Here is a 20,682-nt window from a genome sequence, read left to right as displayed (position 1 = left end):
CTGCATCCCATAAGTTTTGGAATGTTGTCTCATTATTGTCATTCTCTTGGATGAAATTATAGATTGTTTCTATGCTTTATTGTTTGACTCACTTATTCTTTAGGATTAGATTATCTAGTTTTCAATTCATTTTTGTTCTATTTTTCCATATCCCTTTATTACACATAATTTTTATTGCATTGTGATCTGAAAAGGACATATTTACTATTTCTGCCTTTCTGCATCTGATTGTAAAATTTTTATACATGGTCAGTTTTTGTGTAGGTGCCATGTATCCTGAGAAAAGTTATATTCCTTTCTATCCCCATTCAATTTTCTCCAAAGGTCTATCATACTTAACTTTTCTAAAATTGTATTCTCCTCCTTAACTTCTTTCTTGTTTACTTTGTGGTTAGATATTTCTAGTTCTGATAGAGGGAAATTGAGATCCCTCACTAGTATAGTTATGTTGTCTATTCTTGCAACTCACTTAACTTTTTTTCCAAGAATTTGGACTCTATACCACTTGGTGCATCTATGTTTAGTATTGATATTACTTCATTATCTCTGGTACTCTTTATCAAGATGTAGTTTCTCCTTCCTTATCTCTTAATTAGATCTACTTTTGCTTTTGCTTGATCTGTAATCAGAATTGCTACTCCAATCAGACTGATTTTCGAAGAGAAAGAAGAACTAGAAACAAAATTGCCAAAATTCACTAGATCATAGACAAAGCAAGGGAGTTCCAGAAAAACATCAAAGTAGATGCTTCATCTACTATACTAAAACCTTTGGCTGTGGATAATTACAAAATGTGGCAAGTCCTCTGAAATGGGAGTACCAAATCATCTTACTTGACTCCTGAAGAATCTAAAAAATAAAGGGAGAAAAAAATAGAGCAGTGTCAGATTTTATATTGTGCTCAAAGATTATTACAGATGGTAGGAGCAGTCATGAAATTAAAAGATGCTTGCTTCTTGGAAAGAAAGATATGGCAAATCTGGATAGTGTACTAAAAACAGAGACATTACCTTGCCTAAAAAGATCTGTAAAGTCAAAGTTATTGCTAGTAACAATGTATGATTGTGAGAGATGAATTATGAGAACAGTTGAGTGCCACAAAATGAACACTTTTGAATTGGATGGCGACTGAAGAAGACTGTTAAGATTCCTTTGGATATTCCAATTGATTAATGATGGACAGAACCAGCTACATCCAGAAAAGGAACACTGGGAAATGAATGTAAACTGTTATTTTTACCTTCTGAATCCAATTCTTCCTGTGCAACAAAAAATTCGGTTCTACACACATATATTGTATCTAAATTATACTGTAATATATTTAACATATATAAGACTGCTTGCCATCTGGGGGAGGGGGTTGGGGGAGTAAGGGAAAAAATCTGAATAGAAGTAAGTGCAAGGGATAATGTTGTAAAAAATTACCCATGCATATGTACTGTCCAAAAATGTTATAATTATAAAATAAAATAAAAAATTAAAAAAAAAAAAAGATTCCTTTGGATAGCAAAGAGGTCAAATCAATTAATACTTAAAGAAATTAATTCAGACTATTCATTGAAAGGTCAAATACTGAAGGTGAAGCTTAAATATTTTGACTACATAAATGGGAAGATAGAGCTCATTAGAAAGGCCCTAATGTTGGGAAAGATTGAAGGCAAAAGGAAAAGGAGGTGGCAGAGGATAAGATGAATAGTGTCATGGAAACAAACATGAACTTGGACAGACTTCAAGAAAGAGTGTAGGATAAAAGGGCCTAGCATGCTATGGTCCATGGTCACAAACTAACACGACTGAACAACAACAAACTCATATTGTTCAAACAGCATGGTAACACTCTGTACCACATGGCCAGAGAACTGAAAGAGAGAAGGGAATAAGCAGTGTTATAAAATCTACTATGTGCTGATCTCTGTGCTAAACACTTTACAAATATTATCTCATTTGATCTTCATAATAACCCTGGGGAGGTAGATGCTATTATCATTTCCATTTTATAATTGAGGAAACTGAGGCAAATAGATATTAATTGTCTTGCTAGGATCATACACTATCCAAGGAAAAGATCGCAAAGATGATACATGTAGAGACAATTTAAAGTTTAGAAGATTCCCAAAAGAATAGAGAAGTGTCAGAAATAAACTGCTCAGAACTTCTGAACATAGAAAGCAAGTATAACAAAAAGAATTTATAAATCATCTCCAGGAAAAAGCTCCAAGACTCCAAACTCTAAGATGTTAAATTTAAGAATTTCATTAAGTTTGTGCATATTTATTTGTTTGTTATCTCCCTTATTAAACTATGAAACACTTGAGAATAAGGACTATGTTTTATCTCTCATTGTAGCCCCAGAGCTTAGGACAGTGTCTGACACACAGTAGGCACTTAATCCTTATTCATTGACTGATTCTTATATTCTACAATCCTTTCTGGCTCAAAAGTAACTGCACTTTTATTTATATTTCCCAAACTCTTGTTGAGTTTTGTGTAGATGTGGGAACTAAAAGAGAAATACCAATTTTCCTATGTCCCTGATTGTGCTCTTCATTATTGATCTTTGCCTTCTAATTTATCATTTCCCACTCCCCATTGTTCTTGAAATCTCCTCCCTGAATCCATGCCCTCTCACTCTCTGAGGTGTCCATTTCCTTCAGGATTTCTGATTCCTCTTCTCCTAAAGCAGGAAGACTAGTCTCTCTAAGCACCAAATCGTTGCTGGGAGGTCCCCATATCCTTCTGCAGAATAACTCTCTTCCTCCACAGGAGTATTCATTGTGATGTCCCCTCCCACTAGTGAAACAAAGTTTTCTCTGTTCTTCCTGCCTTTTTCAGTCCTTCCCATTTCCTTCTCTTTCTTTCTCCCCCATGCTCCTGTAGTCTCTCTTTTTCATTGTTAGCCATTGACTTTATCAGGATACAACACATATTCCCCTCTATCTCATTTATTCACCCCTCTCATTCGTAGGTAACAGAGGCTTCTTTCAATTATCCAAGAGACATTGGGCTGGTTGAAATTAACACGTAACACTCTACTTGGAAAGAGCTCAGTAACAATCTTTTATACTCCACCTTATCCTATCCTATTCTCTCCCCTCTCATTTCTTTATAGATTTGGAGTGGGCATATATACCCTCTCTAATATATATATGTGTGTGTGTGTGTGTGTGTGTGTGTGTGTGTGTGTGTGTGTGTGTGTATTTTGCCTTCTTTAACCCATTCCCTATGCAAGTTAGTTTTCAGAACTACAAGCCTTTCTCCCCCGCCTAATCCCTCTGTGTTGCTTCTTGCTATTGTATCTCATTTGTATAACATAATTACTATTTTTACCTTTTCCTAGATAGTGTTTCTTTTTAGAGTCACATCATTCTCAGCTCTACCACAATCTTTCTTTTGGACTACCCAGTTATTAATGTCAATCTTAGATGAATGGCTTACATTTCCATGTGTAAAACATAGGTAATTTGTTCTTATTAAGACCCTTGAAATTAGTCTTTAACTGATGTTGGCTCTTATGTGTTAAATTTTCTATTGAATTTAGGTTTGTGACAAAATCCTGAAAATCTGACAGTTCATTGAATATCCTTTTTTATTCAATATTCTACTTAATTTTTCTTGATATATTACTTCCAGCTACAACCCTAGTTGTTTTGATTTTAGATATATAGTGTTCCAGAACCCGTAGTCTTTTATTGTAGCCACCGATGAGTCCTGTTCAATTCTTATTGTAGCTGCAGTATATTTAAATTGAGTTTTTGTTGTTGTTGCTTATAAAACTTTTTCTTTGATCTGGGAGGTTTCAAAATTTAGCAATGATATTTCTATATTTTTTCCTTGTAGGATCTCTTTGAGGTGGCAATTGGTTGGGGTTTGTTTTTTTTCATTTCTACTTTCCCCTCTTTGTCATGTCAGGACAATTTTCTTTAATTATGTCTTGCATTATTGTGTCAAGGTTCTTTTTTTTTTTTGTCATAGCTTTCAGGTAGTCCAATTATTCTTTTGTTTTTTCTCCTTCTGTTCTACAGATTTGTTGTTGTTGTTATTGTTGTTATTTGTTTCACATTTCTTCTATTTTTTCATTCTTTGTATTTTGTTTTATTATTAACCTTCCTCTTACCTAAGTCTATATATATATGTGTGTGTGTGTGTGTGTGTGTATATATATATATACACACACATACACACACACACACACACAGATATATATATACACACGTTTATTATATTAAGCTTCCTCTAATTTTCAGAGTCATTTTCTTCTTTACAACTCTGGATCTCCTTTTCCAGTTGGTAGTTGGTTGACTTTCTTTTCAAGTCTTGTTTTTCTTGGATTTTGCTTTTTGGTTTTTTGTTATTGTTGTTTTCCCTCAATTTCTCTCAGTTGATTTTTTTTATCCAATCGACAGTTATTTTATTTTATTTTTTATTATAGCTTTTTGTTTACCAGATATATACATGGGTAATTTTTCAGCATTGACAATTGCAAAACCTGCTGTTCCAATTTTTCCCCTCCTTCCCCCAGATGGCAGGTTGACCAATTCATGCTAAAAATGTTAAAGTATATGTTAAATACAATATATGTATACATGTTCATATAGTTATTTTGCTGCACAAGAAGAATCGGACTTTGAAATAATGTACAATTAACCTGTGAAAGAAATAAAAAATGCAGGCGGACAAAAATAGGGGATTGGGAATGTTATATAGTGGTTCACACTCATTTCCCAGAGTTCAGAGTTCACTGGGTGTAGCTGGTTCTATTCTTTACTGCACAATAGGAACTGACTTGGTTCATCTCATTCTTGAAGATGGCCTCGTCCATCAGAATTGATCATCATACAGTATTGTTGTTGAAGTGTATAATGATCTCCTGGTCCTGCTCATTTCACTCAGCATCAATCCATATAAGTCTCTCCAGTCCTTTCTGAAATCATCCTGTTGGTCATTTCTTACAGAACAATAATATTCCATAATATTCATATACCCCAATTTATTCAGCCATTCTCCAATTGATGGGCATCCACTCAGTTTCCAGTTTCTGGCCACTATAATTTTTGCACATACAGGTCCCTTTTCCTTCTTTAAGGTTTCTTTGGGATATAAGCCCAGTAGTAGCACTGCTGGATCAAAGGGTATGCACAGTTTGATAACTTTTTGAGCATAGTTCCAGATTGCTCTCCAGAATGGTTGGATGCATTCACAATTCCACCAACAATGTAGCAGTATCCCAGTCTTCCCTCCCATTTGATTTTTAAAGTCTTTGCTGAGTTCTTTAAATTCTTTTGGGGCAGGTAATCATTTAACATTTTTTGTTGGGCTATGGGATACTTTTTTTTTTTTACTTCAGTATCCTTTTCTGAGGATAAATCTCGATCCTCCCTCTTCTCATAGTAACTTTCTATGATTGGGTTCTTTCTCCTTTGCTTACTCTCCTTATCTTTTTTTTTTTTTAATAAGAATTTAATAGTATAATCTCCCCTAGTCTGAGGTGTGGAAGATAGTGCCTCTGGCTTCAGGTTTTCCTTCAGTTCTCCCTGCCTGACCAGGAGCCCAAAATTAAGAGCTCCACCCTCCTGCAAATACTCACAGCCAGCAATATCCCTGCCCCACTGCTTCTGCTGGTTCCTTCTGACCCAGGGCCTCTCTCAGCAGCACAGCTGGGCCTGGCATTCCTAATCAGCAGAGGTTCCCTCAATCTTCCTGGATTCAGACCCCCAACTTACTGCACCATCCAGGAGGTGAAAATTCATGTGGTTGGGACTAAGACTACCTCAGAACCCAGCTAGTCTCAGAGCTGTTTCTGTGCAGCTAATCTGGAGGTGTGTGTGTACAATTTACACTGGTTAAAACTCTGTCCTGTGTTCATTTTCTGGGATAATACCCCAAATCTTGGCATCTCCTTTTTGCCCTGAGGCACAATTTTGTTTTTGTTTGTTTGTTTGTTTTTTTGTGGGGGAAATCTGGAGCGCTTGAGATTTTCTGCCATCTTCTCACAGTCCTCCCCACGAAAATGTATTTGAAAAGAGTTTGTTGTGGGGATTAGATGGCAGGCATATAGAGCACTGGAGCTAGAGTCAAGAGGACCTGAGTTCAAATGTGGCCTCAGACATTTACTAGTTGTGTGATCCTGGGCAAATCACTTAACCCTATTTGCCTCAGTTTCCTAAAAGTATAAAATGAGCTGGAGCAAAAAATGGCAAACCACTCTAATGTTTTTGCCAAGAAAACTCCAAAAGGGGTCACAAAGAGTCAGAAACGACTGAAAAATTATTGCACACCAACAGAGTCCAGGATAAAGAGACAATAGTTCACCGCACTCAGCACTAACTAGTCAATCCCCAGCTAGACAACTAGAGCAAATCCAAAAGAAGATAGTGACATGCCTCATGTTCCTGTTATGTGAAGAGAGATCATGGGTGTGATGGCAAGTTTTATAAATGCCATTCTTAGTTAGAAAGAAAAATCTTGCTATCAATCCAAGCTGTTCCAAAGTGACAAGGGTCTCTACAGGCAGTGACAGATAGATCCCCTCACAAGAGACTGAATCTCTACTCATAAGGGACAATTGAACAATGTGGCTTGAGAAATCCTTCACAAATTCTGTGAGTTGAAGTTAGTTCCATTGTGCTCTGCCTTGTTCATTTTTAAAATTAGTATTCAATTAACATTTCTATGGCACTTTAAGGTGTGCAAAGTGTTTTACAAAATAAGATCTCATTTTAACCTCTCAAGGAGAAAGGAAAGAAGGAAGCAGGTCATTTGTCTAGGGCTTACTAGGTACCAGGAACTGTGCAAACACTTTTACAAATTTTACAGGGTTGACCCTCTCATCAACCCTGGAACCTTGGTGCTATTATTATTCCCATTTTAAAGATGAGGAAACTGAAGCTGAGAGAGGTCATGTGACTTGTCCAGAGTCACACAGCTAGTCATTATCTGAAGCCAGATTTGACCTCAGATGATCCTTTCTGACTCCAGGTCCAAAGCTCTCATTGCTCTAATAAGATGTTGTGTTTGCCCGTGAGGACCACAGTTTAGTAAAGCACACTCATGGAAGGGCAGCCTGGATGATGGAAGCTTGCCAAACATCAGATGATCTGTTGAAGGAACTAAGGATGCATAGACTTGAAAAAAGAAGATGTAGGGGGCACAAACAGTTGTGTTTCAGTATCAAGGGCTGAGTTTTGTTGGGTTTAACATAAGAGAAGTCCTGGGCCACTAAGTTCACTTGGATTGATGGTTTCTGGAAGTTGCAGAGAGTCGGCTATATGTAGGCTTGCTGTTAGGAGAACTTCTTTTAATTCTAGCTGTCCACAGGTGGTATGGGCTATTCTTATAGGCCCTCTCCCTAAAGGGCTTCCAACAGGGACAGAACCATGGAGGGAGGGTGCTTTATCCCTGAAGGGTTGTATTCTATTACTCATCCATCACTGAGATCTCTCTCAGTCCTTAAGTTCTGTGATTCTCTAGGAGCGTGGTGTGTGTAAAGATCCAGAGGCAGATGAGTAACAGCGGACACTGTTCAGAGAAAGCACTATGAGCGATCCATTTGGGCCAAATTCAATTCACTTCAGCAATGTTTATTAAGAGCCAGCCCCTGAGCCAGGTGCTAAGGAAACCGGGGCAACGTGCAAAAATCCTCTGGCGTCCAAGGATCCCTGCTAGTCCGTTATCCTGACTAAGATAAGGCTGAGAAGGTGACTTTGCTTGAGTCCATTAAGGGCCCCAGTGCCAAGGTTAGGACTTGGAACTTCTCCATACAGGCAACGGGGAATCATCAAAGATTTGGGAAAAGAGAAGTAAGACTCAGTACCAGAATTAAGCCTTAGGAAGATCTCCCTCTTAGGAAGATTCATCCCAATAGGAAAAAATATAATACAAGACAAGGGAGAAGTCTTTCCTCTCTTCTTCTTCTTTTTTTTTTAATTTGAAACCCCAAATCACAAGCACCTTTTTGCAAATGATGGCTCCTCAATTTGCAGGCCATGTCACCTGTGTCTGGTCCCACACGGCCCATAAATCCTATGGTCAGCCAGCAGATGGCTCTGAAATGTCAGCATAAAGCTCACAGGAAGCGTGTTGGACGGAGGCCAAGTCCACAGCTCAATCATGGGGGAGAAAAATCCCTAGTAAGAGAGACTTGGCATCTTTCCTCACCTTTGGAGGTCATTAAAGGAAGAACTCTCCGAAAAGTAGCAATGTACTCATAGCCTCACTTGCTCATTAAAACATTCAGGAGCAGATTGGGTGATCCCCTGGGCTCCACTAACAGTTTACTTACTGCAACGGGAACTTTCTCCAAGAGTTTCACCCTTAGAACAACCTGGAGACATACTCCAAGTTTGGGGGAGGGGTGGAAGGGGGAGCAACATTCATTTTAATCATCTCTAACAAACAAATGATCATTATTAAAATAGGAGCCCATCCTCTGGGGACTGCTTTGTACCTTCTCCGTGTACTCTCTCACCCTCCTTGAGATGGATTTAATCACCTATCAGAATCAAGGTCCCTGAAGTCGCTGCCATCCCCTTTCCCCCGAACTTCATCTCCAAAATAAAACCAAAATTGTCCACCTGACACATGGGAAGGCACAGAGCTCTCGTTCCCGTGCGTCTCTGGCTTCTGTCAGTGTGAAAGCGGAGGACAGGTGGGTCAGTGGGAGAACTTCCAGTCATTTAAGAGAATGGTTGGAGGAAGAGGGTGTGGGACAGAAGGGCTCATCCTCCTAGACCAGAAGCGGACCTCAGAAGGACTGTTCTCCTTACCATGGTAGTCCCTCAGAGGATGCTAGTTGTAGAGCTCAACCTGGGTTGGGGGTTGGTGGAGTACAGTTGGGGTAGAGTTCCCTTGCCAGCATGGGCTCTGGCACCAATGGCGACTGCCCAGTGGATTTTGTACAAATTGCTGCACGAGGCACAGCAGAATTGATATGAAATTTATACAGCTAGGAAGGGCCCCTTGGAACTGTTACCTGGAAAGGGCTGTTAGCAGTTAAGCCTCTCTCGACTACCAAGCTGTTTTGTTCTGATCCAAGCCATTATAAGCAGCCCAACAGGCAAGGCAAAGTTTTTACTTGTGAATGTCTCTGGTCTGGGACTTGAAAAGTTAACCTTTATATCAGCAGGTGCCGATCTGTGTCTTTCTGGAAGTGGGAGCACACTCTGCTGCTTTAGCAACCTAACGTCTGCATCTCTGCTGTCAACGGCAAATTGTTTCTATTCAGAATCAAAAGCTGACTCAGAAAGTAGCGTTGTTTTTTATGCATCGCTTATCTCCGGGTCTGAGGGTGCTTCAAGTTGTACAAATTCAAGGAACGGAATTTTGCTCAGATTATTTCCCTCCTCACTTCCCTTGCTCTCTGCCTAATATTGACTGCCCTCTTTATTCATATATAATTCTTCAAAGGGACTTCTGCAACTTTGGGTTACAGGCTAAGGCTTAGGAGGGAGACAAAAGAAATCACAAAGGAGAACACTTGGAGCAAAAATTAATAAATGCTTGGGTGTGTCTAACTAGCCGATATTCCCCTCACATCTTCCCTGCCTCAGTATATTCTATCACAAAGTTTTGTCTGACAAGCTTTGTTTTTAACATAAAATGGTCTACTTTGGCCCCTAGCAAATGGCTTGCCATTACTGGACCTGTTTCCTTAGCTGTGAAATTGGTAAGTTAGGCTTCATGAATTCAAATAGCCCTCCCCGTTCTAAAATTCTGTTGCTCTACTCCTGAGGATCTGTAGCTATTTTTTTGTATAACTGAGGACCTGACTGAAGCTGAGTTTTGAAAGAGGTATTAAAGTGCCTTGGGAAGATACCTTGTCTATACCTGGGAAATGTCTGTCACAATTAGTTACCACTTGCCAAAGTACTCCCATTTCTTTTCTTTTTTTTTTGGAAGTAATTGGAGGTTAAGTGACTTGCCCAGGGTCACACAGCTAGGAAGTATTAAATGTCTGAGGTTGGATTTGAACTCAGGTCCTTCAGACTCCAGGGCCAGTGCTCTAACCACTACAGCATGTAGCTGCTCCATGTAGTCCCATTTCTCGGCAGAGATATTTCGGTGCCATTCTAGCCTGTCTTTTCCTGCCCACTCTTTCAGCTGCCCCCACCAACTTTCTGCTTCCTAACAATTCATCGTCCCCAGACCCACTCCCACAGAGTGCTGCATCAGGTCACATTTCCCTGTGTGCCTACTATCTCCCAAACCATCTTTCTATGGGACATTGTACAGTTGTTTCGATTGTGTCGGACTCTGTGATCTCATTTGGAGTTTTCTTAACATAGAGACTAGACTGGTTTGCCATTTCCTTCTTCCAGCTCATTTTACAGATGAGAAAACTGAGACAAATAGGTTAAGTGACTTGACCAGGGTCACATAGCTAGTGTTTGAATCCAGGTTTGAATTCACAAAGAATGAGCCTCCCTGATTCCAGGTCTACCACTCTATCCATTGCAGCGCCACCTAGCTGTCCCATCTAGATGACATACTGACCATCGAGTACAGTCTTGAAGGAGATATGTTCCATATGGGCAACTGAGATGGAGGTAGGAAGGTAAGTGGAGGGTGAGAGGTAAGAGATAGGCCCACCTAATTTGCTTCAGAAGGAGTTGGGATTTGATTGCCCGTATTAATAAGTACTTCAGGACCATTTAACTGTGGACAGGAAGAGTCATCTCCTTTGCAGCTGTAGAGTCTGACCGGGCTGTGTTCACCCCATATATTGCTCCAATTGACTCTTTCCTAGGGACAGCTCTGTCCTCAATTACCCTGTTCCATTCCGTGACAGTTAGCCAGGGGGCCATGACAAAGGGAACTCAGACAGGGTAGCAACAGGGTAAGTCAGCATGGACCCACTGTCCATGATCATGCTAAGTAGAGACTTCTGGAGCTCCCCACATTCTTAGCTATTGGAAAACCTGTGTTGTGGGCAGAGGAGCGGCTCAGGAGAGCTTGGGAGGACTGTTCAGCTGTTGGCTGGCAGTGAAGTGTTGAGATTTAGAGACTGGCTACCTGACAAAAGAATCTCTCAGAGCCTCGGAGAACCAAGACCTAGATCATAAATGGGCTACTGTACGTGATCTGCCTTGGAGGAACTTCTGACATCGAGGACATTTTAGATCCTTGATGCATTAAAGTTAATTTTTACCTCTCACGTTCTCAAACATTACAGGAAATAGAGCATAACCAGCCGCATTATTGCTCAGATTTAAATCCCTTTTTCGAAAATTCAAACCTGGGTTCTCTGCCTCTTTCCACTGCATGTGTCAGATGGGAGAAGGTTATGACAATTTATAGTCACTATATTTGAATGGAAAGTTTGTGAAAGATCTCTCCTAGATTTCTTTCGCCTATGCAACCCAGCCTCCATCCAGCTGCCAAAATCTTTCAAAGAAAAGACCTTTTCTGTCTCCTCCACAATGTCCTCCTGAATCCAAAAGGAACTCCTCAGTTTAGCGGTGGGAGCCCTTCCTAGCCTGCTTCCAGAATGCCCACCTTCTCAGGAGAATTTCCCATGACTCCTGCACACTCTACATTTAAGCCAAATTATTGTTTCCAAAATTTAGCATTCCAACTCCTGTCTAAATGCCTTCATCCAGACAGGTTCCTCCCCCCCACCCCGCCCCGAGCCCCCAATTATCAGTCCTGTTTCCCTCCTCAAATTATTCTGTAAGCTCTTTGACTGGCTTTGGTTTGTGCTTTGAATTCCTAGCACCCAGCATATCGTCTTGTACATATCAACTGCCTGGTCAATACCCAAAGAGGCCGTTGGTGGGGCTGGGCCCACTGGCCTCACCTATGCATGTGCAGGCCCACAGCTGAATTGGAATATTTCTTTGATAGTGCACTGCCAGTTCTGACAGGAAATTAAGCAGAATAGCATCTCCCACTAATCAAGAACAGCTTGAAGAGTTGGTTTCTTTGTTTATTTGTTAGTTGGGTTTTTTTTGTTGTTGTTTGTTTTGTTTTGTTTTGTTTGTTTTTGTTTTTTGTCTTGATTATGAAAAGTATACCAATAGCAAAGAGAGGTTTGTCTTGGCAGAAAAGAGAGTTTCGACTTGAATTTGCCCAAAGAAAATGATGTTCCCCGGCCAGAAAGAAGTGCATCTGCTGCCTCAGCTCAGAGCAACCTGAAAGTAGAGAGGAGGGAAATCTAGAGAGGAAGGGTTCTAAGCCATGAGGTATGCGTTCCAGGAGGAACAGTTTGAAAGAACTGAGGAAATTAAGCCCATTGAGGAGGAGAAGGCTAAGGAAGGAGACATAATTGTTTTTAAGTATTTGAAAAGCTGCCTCCTTGACCCAAGCTTTGTTCTGTTGGGGGCCAGAGGACAGAAATGGAATCCATGGAGAGAAGTCACTGAAAAGCAGATGAGGCTGTTTCAAAGTATGGGTGGTCTTAGGAGGTAGTGAGCTTCCCATCACTGGAAGGCTTCAAGCAGAGGCTGGCTGGTCACTTGCTAGTGGTATTGGGGAGGTCTGGGGCAGGTTTGAGAACCTGGGTTATCCTTCCAATTCAGGGCTTCAGGGATCTTGATAAAGGGAGTCAGGATCTTTATCAAGATCTGGGAGTCATCTGTAGAGAGAATTGCCTGTTCACATGCACATAGGAGCACACATGTTGAGCTAGCTGGCTGCGGACCACACATCCACTCAAGTAGGGTGTCCTAGGGATTGGGCATTCCTCCAAATTCGTCCAAGTCTTTCTCATTCTAGGCAAAGCGCTCTCAGTATCAGCCTACCCTGCCACCAGGTGGCACAATGGTTAGAGTGCTAGAACTGGCATCAGGAAGACCTAAGTTCAAATCCTACCTCAGACCTGGCTTCACACTTACCAGCTTGGTGACCCTGCACAAGTCCCTTCACCCTGTTTGCTTCCGGTTCCTGATTTGTAAAATGACAAATCAGTGCAGGATCTTTGCCAAGAAAACCTCAAAAAAAGGGATCAGGAAAAGTCAGACGTGACTGGAAATGACTAAACAACAAAGTGCTTTTGCCAGATGGCGCAGTGGATAGAGTGTTGGACCTGGAGTCAGGAAGACCTGGATTCAAATCCAATCTATGTAACTCTGGCCAAGTCACTTAAACTCTGTCTCAGTTTCTTAATCCGTAAAATGGGGATCATGACAGCCCCTGTTCCCCAGGGTTGTGAAAATCAAATCAGATAATATTGTAAAGTTCTTAGCATAGTGCCCGGCCCATTTTAACCAATGCTTGCTCCCTCCCTCCCTGCTTACCTGAGTCACCATTGCTCTAACTGGGGTAGAGAGATAAGAGAAGCCAATCCATCTCCACCTAAGGATAGGATGTTTCTAAGGAACCAGCACAAACTCCAAATAAAACTGATGGGACTGGGAAGGGCAACGCGGCTTGGCCTTCCGCTGGTCCACACCCAGTTCTCACTTCTCCTGCCCTCCAGTGGAGAGACCTAAGGAAGAACACTAGCTTGGTGGTGGGATGACCTACATCCCAGTGCCTGATCTTAACTGCTCCCACATCCCAGCCGACCCTTTGCCCTGAACACTCCCATCTCAGAAGGAGCAATGGGAGGGGAGGGAAGAGGGAGCAACAGTGCTTCAGCACAATCCTTAGAGTAAATACACAGAAGAGGAAGGTCATCAAGATCCTTGCCCCTGTCCGAGTCAGGACCACGCAAGGAAGCTCCTTGCTAGGCCCAGGGCCAAGCACATTCAGCAGAGAAAATGGAGCTGGTGGGCATGCAAACATCCAGTGCTCCCCAGTCTCACCTCGTGGTCTCTGGCCCACGTTGGCCTGCCCCTGCCATCCCTGGGCCCCACCTTCCTTCTCCATACTTTCTCCTTTCCTTACTTAACCCTTTGACTTCCTAGACTTTCGGTATCTTCAAAGGCCTCGTTAACGGCAGTCCGGCACTTGGTCGCTGCTGGACGACCCTGGCCATTGCCGTACACGTCTGGCAAATGTAGAGCCCGAGAAGGAACCAGAAAAAAGGCAGCCTTTCTTCCCAGTCTCTGAAGTGAATGCAGGTAAATGAAGCCTTTGGCTTTCCCCCTTGCTATCTTCTCAGGACTGAAAGAAACCCCAGTGGCTCTCTGGTCTAGCCAGCTTCGAATTGCCCTGATAATGTGCCCAACATCCAGCCTCTGCTTGAAGACTTCCCATTATTAGGAGGATTTTCCTGACATCCAACTTACACTGGTTTCTTTTTCATCTTTTCCCTCTCCCCTTTTTTTCCTAATTATAACTAGTTTTGTACTAAAGGGAAAGAAACCCATCCCAAGCTGCAATGAGTGTCTAAGATGCTGTTTATCCGTACAGCCTGTTATTGAGGATGTTCAGGAACAGAATCCAGATCGATCAAATGCCAGGGGCGGTGTGTGCTCCATTTTAGCTGCTCCCCAATGGTTCACCACCTTTTCTCCGTTTCCAGATAAGATCTTTTTTGTTGTTGATGTTTTTGTCGAGGCGATTGGGTTAGGTGACTTGCCCAGGATCACACATTTCATCTCCTTTCGCTCTCCATGGCTAGTGCTCTATCCACTGCACCACCTAGTCGTCTCTCCACATGAGATCTCGTGCTTCATAATGGTTCAAACCTAGCACTGGTATCAACAATGTTGATAACTGCCAGCATCATTATTATTAGCTAGAAAGAGAGAGATTTTGTTTGGCTGAAACAAGTAGGAAGAGACATGGGTTTGCTATGTGGGCACTATTTTCCTCGTGGACTTACACAATCTAAGATAAAAAGCATTTCTGTTGCAGAAATTCTTGGGTAAATTAAGCTTTTTGTAAGTCAAATCATATTTTAACTATGCTTCGGGACTTCGCTATTTAAAGAAGACTTGGGATGAATAGTTTTATGAAGCAAAGGATATTTTTGGCATAGGATTAAATGAATCTGGGTCCATGCTCCTTGCAAGGAGAAAGTTGACCATTTTGCTTTTTTAACGGAGTATTGGAGAAAAGAGAAAGAAAAGACGAGGGAAAGAGTGAAAATAAAGTGAAGTAATAACATCAAGGAGTTCATGGGGTGGTGCAAAGCAGACCCATCGACAACAGTGAGCAGTGGCTGTGGCGAAGAGCCAGGAAGGAGGAGAGGGCAGGCCTTCTGGGACCATTGGCTTTAGAGGTTTGGAGGACTCTTGAAAGCATCTCTGGGCTATGACCCAAGAAACAGTGAGGCCCTTGAGACTTCAAGAAAAGTCTAAAGTATATCTGCCAGGAGCTGGTCACAGACCAAGGGAAAGGAAGAAGCATTTCTAGGGCTTCCCAGCCTCTCATTTGGTTTTCACAAAGATCCTAGGAGCCAAGAGCGATTGTTATTTCCACTTAGGGTCATATATTTGAGAAGGATTGCTCACAAAGCTGGGGAAATTGTAATTCCATGGTCTCAAAAATCAGTGTGAGGGCATTCTAGTTTTTCAGACCTCTTCATCCTGTGGCCATGAGTGAAATGACAGTGACAATGATAGGGGTGGTGTACTTGGACTTGAGTATTTCTATGGTTCCAGGAGGGGAGGCTTCCCCTTCTTCCCTCTCTGTCCCTTCCCTCCCTCTCTCCTTCTTCTCCCTCTCTCCCTCTTCTCCCTCCTTCTCTCTCCTTCCCCTCCCTTCTCCTTTCTCCTTTCCTATTTTTCCCTCCCCTCCCTCTCTCTTCTCCCTCCTTCTCCCCCCTCTCTCTCTGTCTTCTCTCCCTCCTCCCTCCTTTCTTCTTTCTCCTTCCCTCCCTCTCTTCTCCCTCTTTTCTCTCTTTCTTCCCCCTCTGTCCTTCCCCTCCCTTCCTCTCTCCCTCTTCTTCCTCTTTTTTCCCTTTCTCTCCTTCCCCTCTTCTTTCTCCTTCCCTCTCTCTCCCTCTTATCCCTCCTTCCCTCTTCTCCCCTCTTCCCTCCTTCCCTCCCTCTTCTCTCTCCTCCTCCTCTCTCTCTCCCTGTCTCCCTCCCCTTTCTTCCTCTTTCTTTCCTCTCTCTCTCCCTCCCTCTCTCTCTTCTCCCCCTTCTGTTCCTCCCTTCCCTTCCCATCTCTTCTCTTTCTTCCATCTCTCCATCCCTCTCTTCTCCCTCCTTCCCTCTCTCTTTCCTTACCTCTCTCCCTTTTTCCTTTCCTCTCTCACCCTCTCACCCTTCCCTCCCTCTCCTCTCTCCTCCTTCCTTCTCTTTCCTTCCCCTCTCCCTCTCCTTTCTCCTTCCCTCTCTCTACCTCTCATTCTTCTCTCATTTTTCTTTCCCTCTTCTTTCCTCTTCCTCTCTCCCTCTTCTCCCTCCTCCTTCTCCTCTCTCTCTCCCTGCTCTCCCTCCCTCTTCTTTCTCCTTCTTCCCTCTCTTCTCCTTTCCTCTTCTCCCTCCTTCTTCTCGCTCTCCTTCTATCCCTCCCTCTTTTCCCTCTTCTCCGTCTTTCTTCCCTCTCTCCCCCTCCCCTCCCTCCTTCCTTTTCCCCCTTCCCCTCTTTCTGTTCCTTCCTTCTTCTCCCTTCCTATGATTCTCCTAGTATTTCAAAGGCATTAATCTAGCACTCATACTGTCCAGTTCTCATCCCTCACCCTTACTAGTCCCCTTATTCACCTTCGCTTCCAATTATATGCATTCTGCATGAGGTTTCTTTTTTCTTTTTTTTTTTATATTTAAATAGTTTTTATTTACCAGATCTATGCATGGGTAATTTTACAACATTGACAACTGCCAAACCTTTTGTTCTAATTTTTCCCCTTCTCCCCCCCCCCCCGCAGATGGCAGGTTGACCCATACATGTTAAATATGTTAGAGTATAAATTAAATACAATATATGTCTACATGTCCAAACAGTTGTTGTGCTGCACAAAAAGAATCGGACTTTGGAATAGTGTAAGTTTAGCCTGTGAAGGAAATCCAAAATGCAGGTGGACAAAAAATAGAGGGACTGGGAATTCTCTGTAGTGGTTCATAGTCATCTCCCAGAGTTCTTTCCCTGGGTGTAACTGGTTCAGTGCATTTCTGCTCTATTGGAGCTGATTTGGTTCATCTCATTGTTGGAGAGGGCCACGTCCATCAGAACTGATCATCATACAGTATTGTTGTTGAAGTATATAATGATCTCCTAGTTCTGCTCATTTCACTCAGCATCAGTTCCTGTCAGTCTCCAGGCCTTTCTGAAATCATCCTGCTGGTCGTTTCTTACAGAACAATAATATTCCATAACATTCATATACCATAATTTACCCAACCATTCTCCAATGGATGGACATCCATTCATTTTCCAGTTTCTAGCCACTATGAAAAGAGCTGCCACAAACATTTTGGCACATACAGGTCCCTTTCCCCTCTTTAGTATTTCCTTGGGATATAAGCCCAGTAGTAGCACTGCTGGATCAAAGGGTATGCACAGTTTGATAACTTTTGGGGCATAGTTCCAGATTGCTCTCCAGAATGGCTGGATTCTTTCACAACTCCACCAACAATGTATCAGTGTCCCAGTTTTCCCACATTCCCTCCAACATTCATCATTCTTTGTTCCTGTCATCTTAGCCAATCTGACAGGGGTGTAGTGGTTTCTCAGAGTTGTCTTAATTCTGCATGAGGTTTCTTATTGCACATCTAATGTTAATTTGTTAATGGACATGTGTTTCCGTTGGTGTTGGGAACTCATGGTGAAGACCTCAGTCTCTTAATGCAGATCAGTCCAGGGATGAGAAGCCAATTTCCCAGAATCCTGTAGCCATGATGGGACTTGAATCCAAATTTCACTGATTCCACACAAAACTGCCTCTTTTGATGTTATTCCAAACAAGGAAAACAGCACTAATTAATAGAAGAGGAAGGAGTTTTTTTTTCCTGATTTTCCCTCTTTTGGCTCCAGGACCTTCCTTCCCTGCTCTGGGAGCTCAGCTGAGCCCTGATATTGGGTTCAACACAAAGCTAAAGGTTGGGCAAAGGGCAGTGATGATGACAGGCTTTGGCTAGCTTCCATTTCTTCTCTTTTTGCTGTTTCATCTTTTCTTTACAGAGACTAAGATGAATTATTTGGAAACCGAAAATAATACCAAGATCACCCACTTTGTCCTGGTGGGGGTTTCGGGGCAGCCCCACCTCCAGATCATCCTCTTCATGTTGGGTCTGGTCATGTACCTCATCACTGTCATTGGGAACACCCTCATCATTGTCGTCATCATACTGGACTCTCGCCTTCACACGCCCATGTACTTCTTTCTCAGCAATCTGTCTCTGCTTGACATCTGTGGTTCGACAACCACAGCGCCCCAGTCCCTCATCAACTGCTTACAAGACTACCCCATCATCTCTTACAACGCCTGCTATGCTGAAATGGGGATCTCCCTGTGTTTAGGTGTAACAGAGTGCTTTCTCCTTTCCGTCATGGCTTATGATCGATTCGTAGCCATCTCAAGCCCCCTGCGCTATATGGTGATAATGAACAAGGCAGTCTGTCTAGGTCTGACTGGGATTTCTTGGACCATTGCCTTCCTCACCTCTGTCATCCCAATGTTGGTGACCCCTGTGAACTTTTGCGGCCACAATGTGGTCAACCACTTTGCATGTGAGATGCAGGCCGTGCTGAAACTGGTCTGCTCCGATACGTCGACCAGCTTAGTCCTGCTGTTCGTTGGCTCTATCTTCACACTTGTCATTCCCTTTAGTTTCATCATCATCTCCTACCTCCGCATTGTGGTGGCAGTCCTAAACATCCGCTCAACAGAGGGGCGACTCAAAGCTTTCTCCACCTGTGGCTCCCACCTAACGGTAGTAACTATATACTATGGGACCCTCATTTACATGTATGTAAAACCCCAGACCAGAGAATCCGAGGACAAGGACAAGATCATCTCCATATTTTATGGATCTGTGACACCTATGCTAAATCCTCTCATTTATACTTTGAGAAACAAGGATGTAAAAGGGGCCCTAAGGAAAATAGCCGGAAAATCAAAAGCCTGAAAGCTGTCTCTGGAATTTCCCAAACAGGATTCCAAAAAGCAGAAGATAACTAGATGAATGCAACTACGTCCCCAAGAGAAGCAAGCAAGGCCATACTATGGAGCTCTGCACCAAAGGGATGCTTGATAGAAGCAAATCAAAAATTGTTTACCTTCAGCTGTGCTGAAAAGCTCTCCCAAATCTTTGAGCTGGCTGTACCTTCAAACAAAAAGGCCAGGGACACAACTAAGCCTGAAGAAAAGGCAATGACCTCGCCCTTTGTCTTTGTGTCTCGATATTGATCGATCATATAAAGGGGAAAATGGAAGAGGTCCGAAAACTCAGGAATCCAAAGCCCTGAGGGCTGTTTCACATAGAAATTAATATAGAATATTAGAATGGAATAGAATAAAATAAATATAGAAATTAAAAACTGAGAGGCAGATGAAATGCTCAATCTTCTGAGGAGTAGTAGGCCATTGGAGATCCCCAAAGGGTAGGTCATGGAGACCCCAAGCCCAGGGGTCAGGAAGTTGATTCCAAGGAAAAAATTTGGCCTCAGAACATTAGCTGGTAGGAAAGACTTGGCTCCTTATTGTAGAGAATTTGGTGCCCTAAGACAGAGAATCTCCTACTGGGCAAGGAAGAGGTTTCCTAACCAACCTCCGAAGAACCAAGACTAACGAATATGAGGGGACAGTTTGTTTTCTGGTCCTAGGCGAGGGCATATGCCTTTTTCTAAGAACTTGTGAAGCCAAGCCTATGGGCTTTAAGAAAAATAAACTCCGAGCACGGCAATGGCTGACCTTCCCCTTGAAGAAGAGTCAGAGATCTGAGGTGGACCAAGAGCCAGAGATGATGATCAGTGTCCAGCAGAGACTAGCCAGTGCCGTGTTCAGCAGTGTCCAACAGGCAGCATCCGGAGAACAGCACCGGGAGTGAGAATATCCTGATCATGTGTCATCCCTCCATATATTCCCTCTATGTGTCTGCTCTAGACACATGCATTTCCGATGAGTGCACCTCTCCACCCATTCCTTGCAAATGCCTCACACAAACGGTCCTTTGGAGGTCTACTCTTTCCACTGATGTGGGTACCTGTGGGAAACTACGTTCCAGACTTATGAGGGAGACATTTTGTTGCCATTTTTCACACACTGCCACTTCATGAAATGACTTTGCGTCCTCTGATTGACGATTAAAGGTAAGTTGGTGGGGCCCTCCAATCAGTGGGCTTTAAGGAAATTTAGATCCACAGAGTACCCTGGCCCTGGGGAAGTCATTGTCTGGGGACTGCGATGCACAAGTTGGTGAGAAGATGTCACCAGGCGCCACAATGTGGGGGTTTGTCCAGGAGCTCCATCTTGGATACCTTGGTATTAATAGTCATATACAGGAGAAAAGTTAGTATTTTCCCATTTGTTTATTCTCAGACCAGTTTTCCCATGTGTTTCCTTTTCAGGCTTTAAGACGGGGGTGGGGAACCTTTTTTCTATCAAGAGCCACTTGGATATTTATAGTGGCATTTGTGAGCCATACAAATTTATCAGCTTCCAGAACTCAAGCGGTGAGAGGTTGCTGCATGTAGTTTAGCGTGCACCATCACCTGTGCTTGCTTTACCAAGTGATTTCATGGGCCTTACATGACCCATGGACTGGACGTTCTCCACCCCTGCCTTAAGACAACTCACCTGATTGAATGGGAAAGTACAGATATATGTTGTATTACTTTATGTGTATGTGTATTATTAGCTATGTGTGGAAGTTTATATGAGCAATATAGATGAGAGGAGGCTGCTAAGTGACC

General features: G+C 42.6%; 1 protein-coding gene across 1 annotated transcript; it reads left to right on the top strand.

The window, feature by feature from the left end:
* The first annotated feature begins 17,957 nt into the window (after positions 1 to 17,957).
* Positions 17,958 to 18,896, top strand: LOC141548701 (olfactory receptor 13H1-like). Its single transcript, XM_074277768.1, has one exon. The coding sequence runs from the start codon at positions 17,958 to 17,960 to the stop codon at positions 18,894 to 18,896; it is 939 nt and encodes a 312-aa protein (XP_074133869.1).
* Positions 18,897 to 20,682: the final 1,786 nt, after the last annotated feature.

Source organism: Sminthopsis crassicaudata, chromosome X, assembly GCF_048593235.1.
Source record: "Sminthopsis crassicaudata isolate SCR6 chromosome X, ASM4859323v1, whole genome shotgun sequence".
NCBI classification, from domain to species: domain Eukaryota; kingdom Metazoa; phylum Chordata; class Mammalia; order Dasyuromorphia; family Dasyuridae; genus Sminthopsis; species Sminthopsis crassicaudata.
This window is presented reverse-complemented; position numbering and strand designations above follow the sequence as displayed.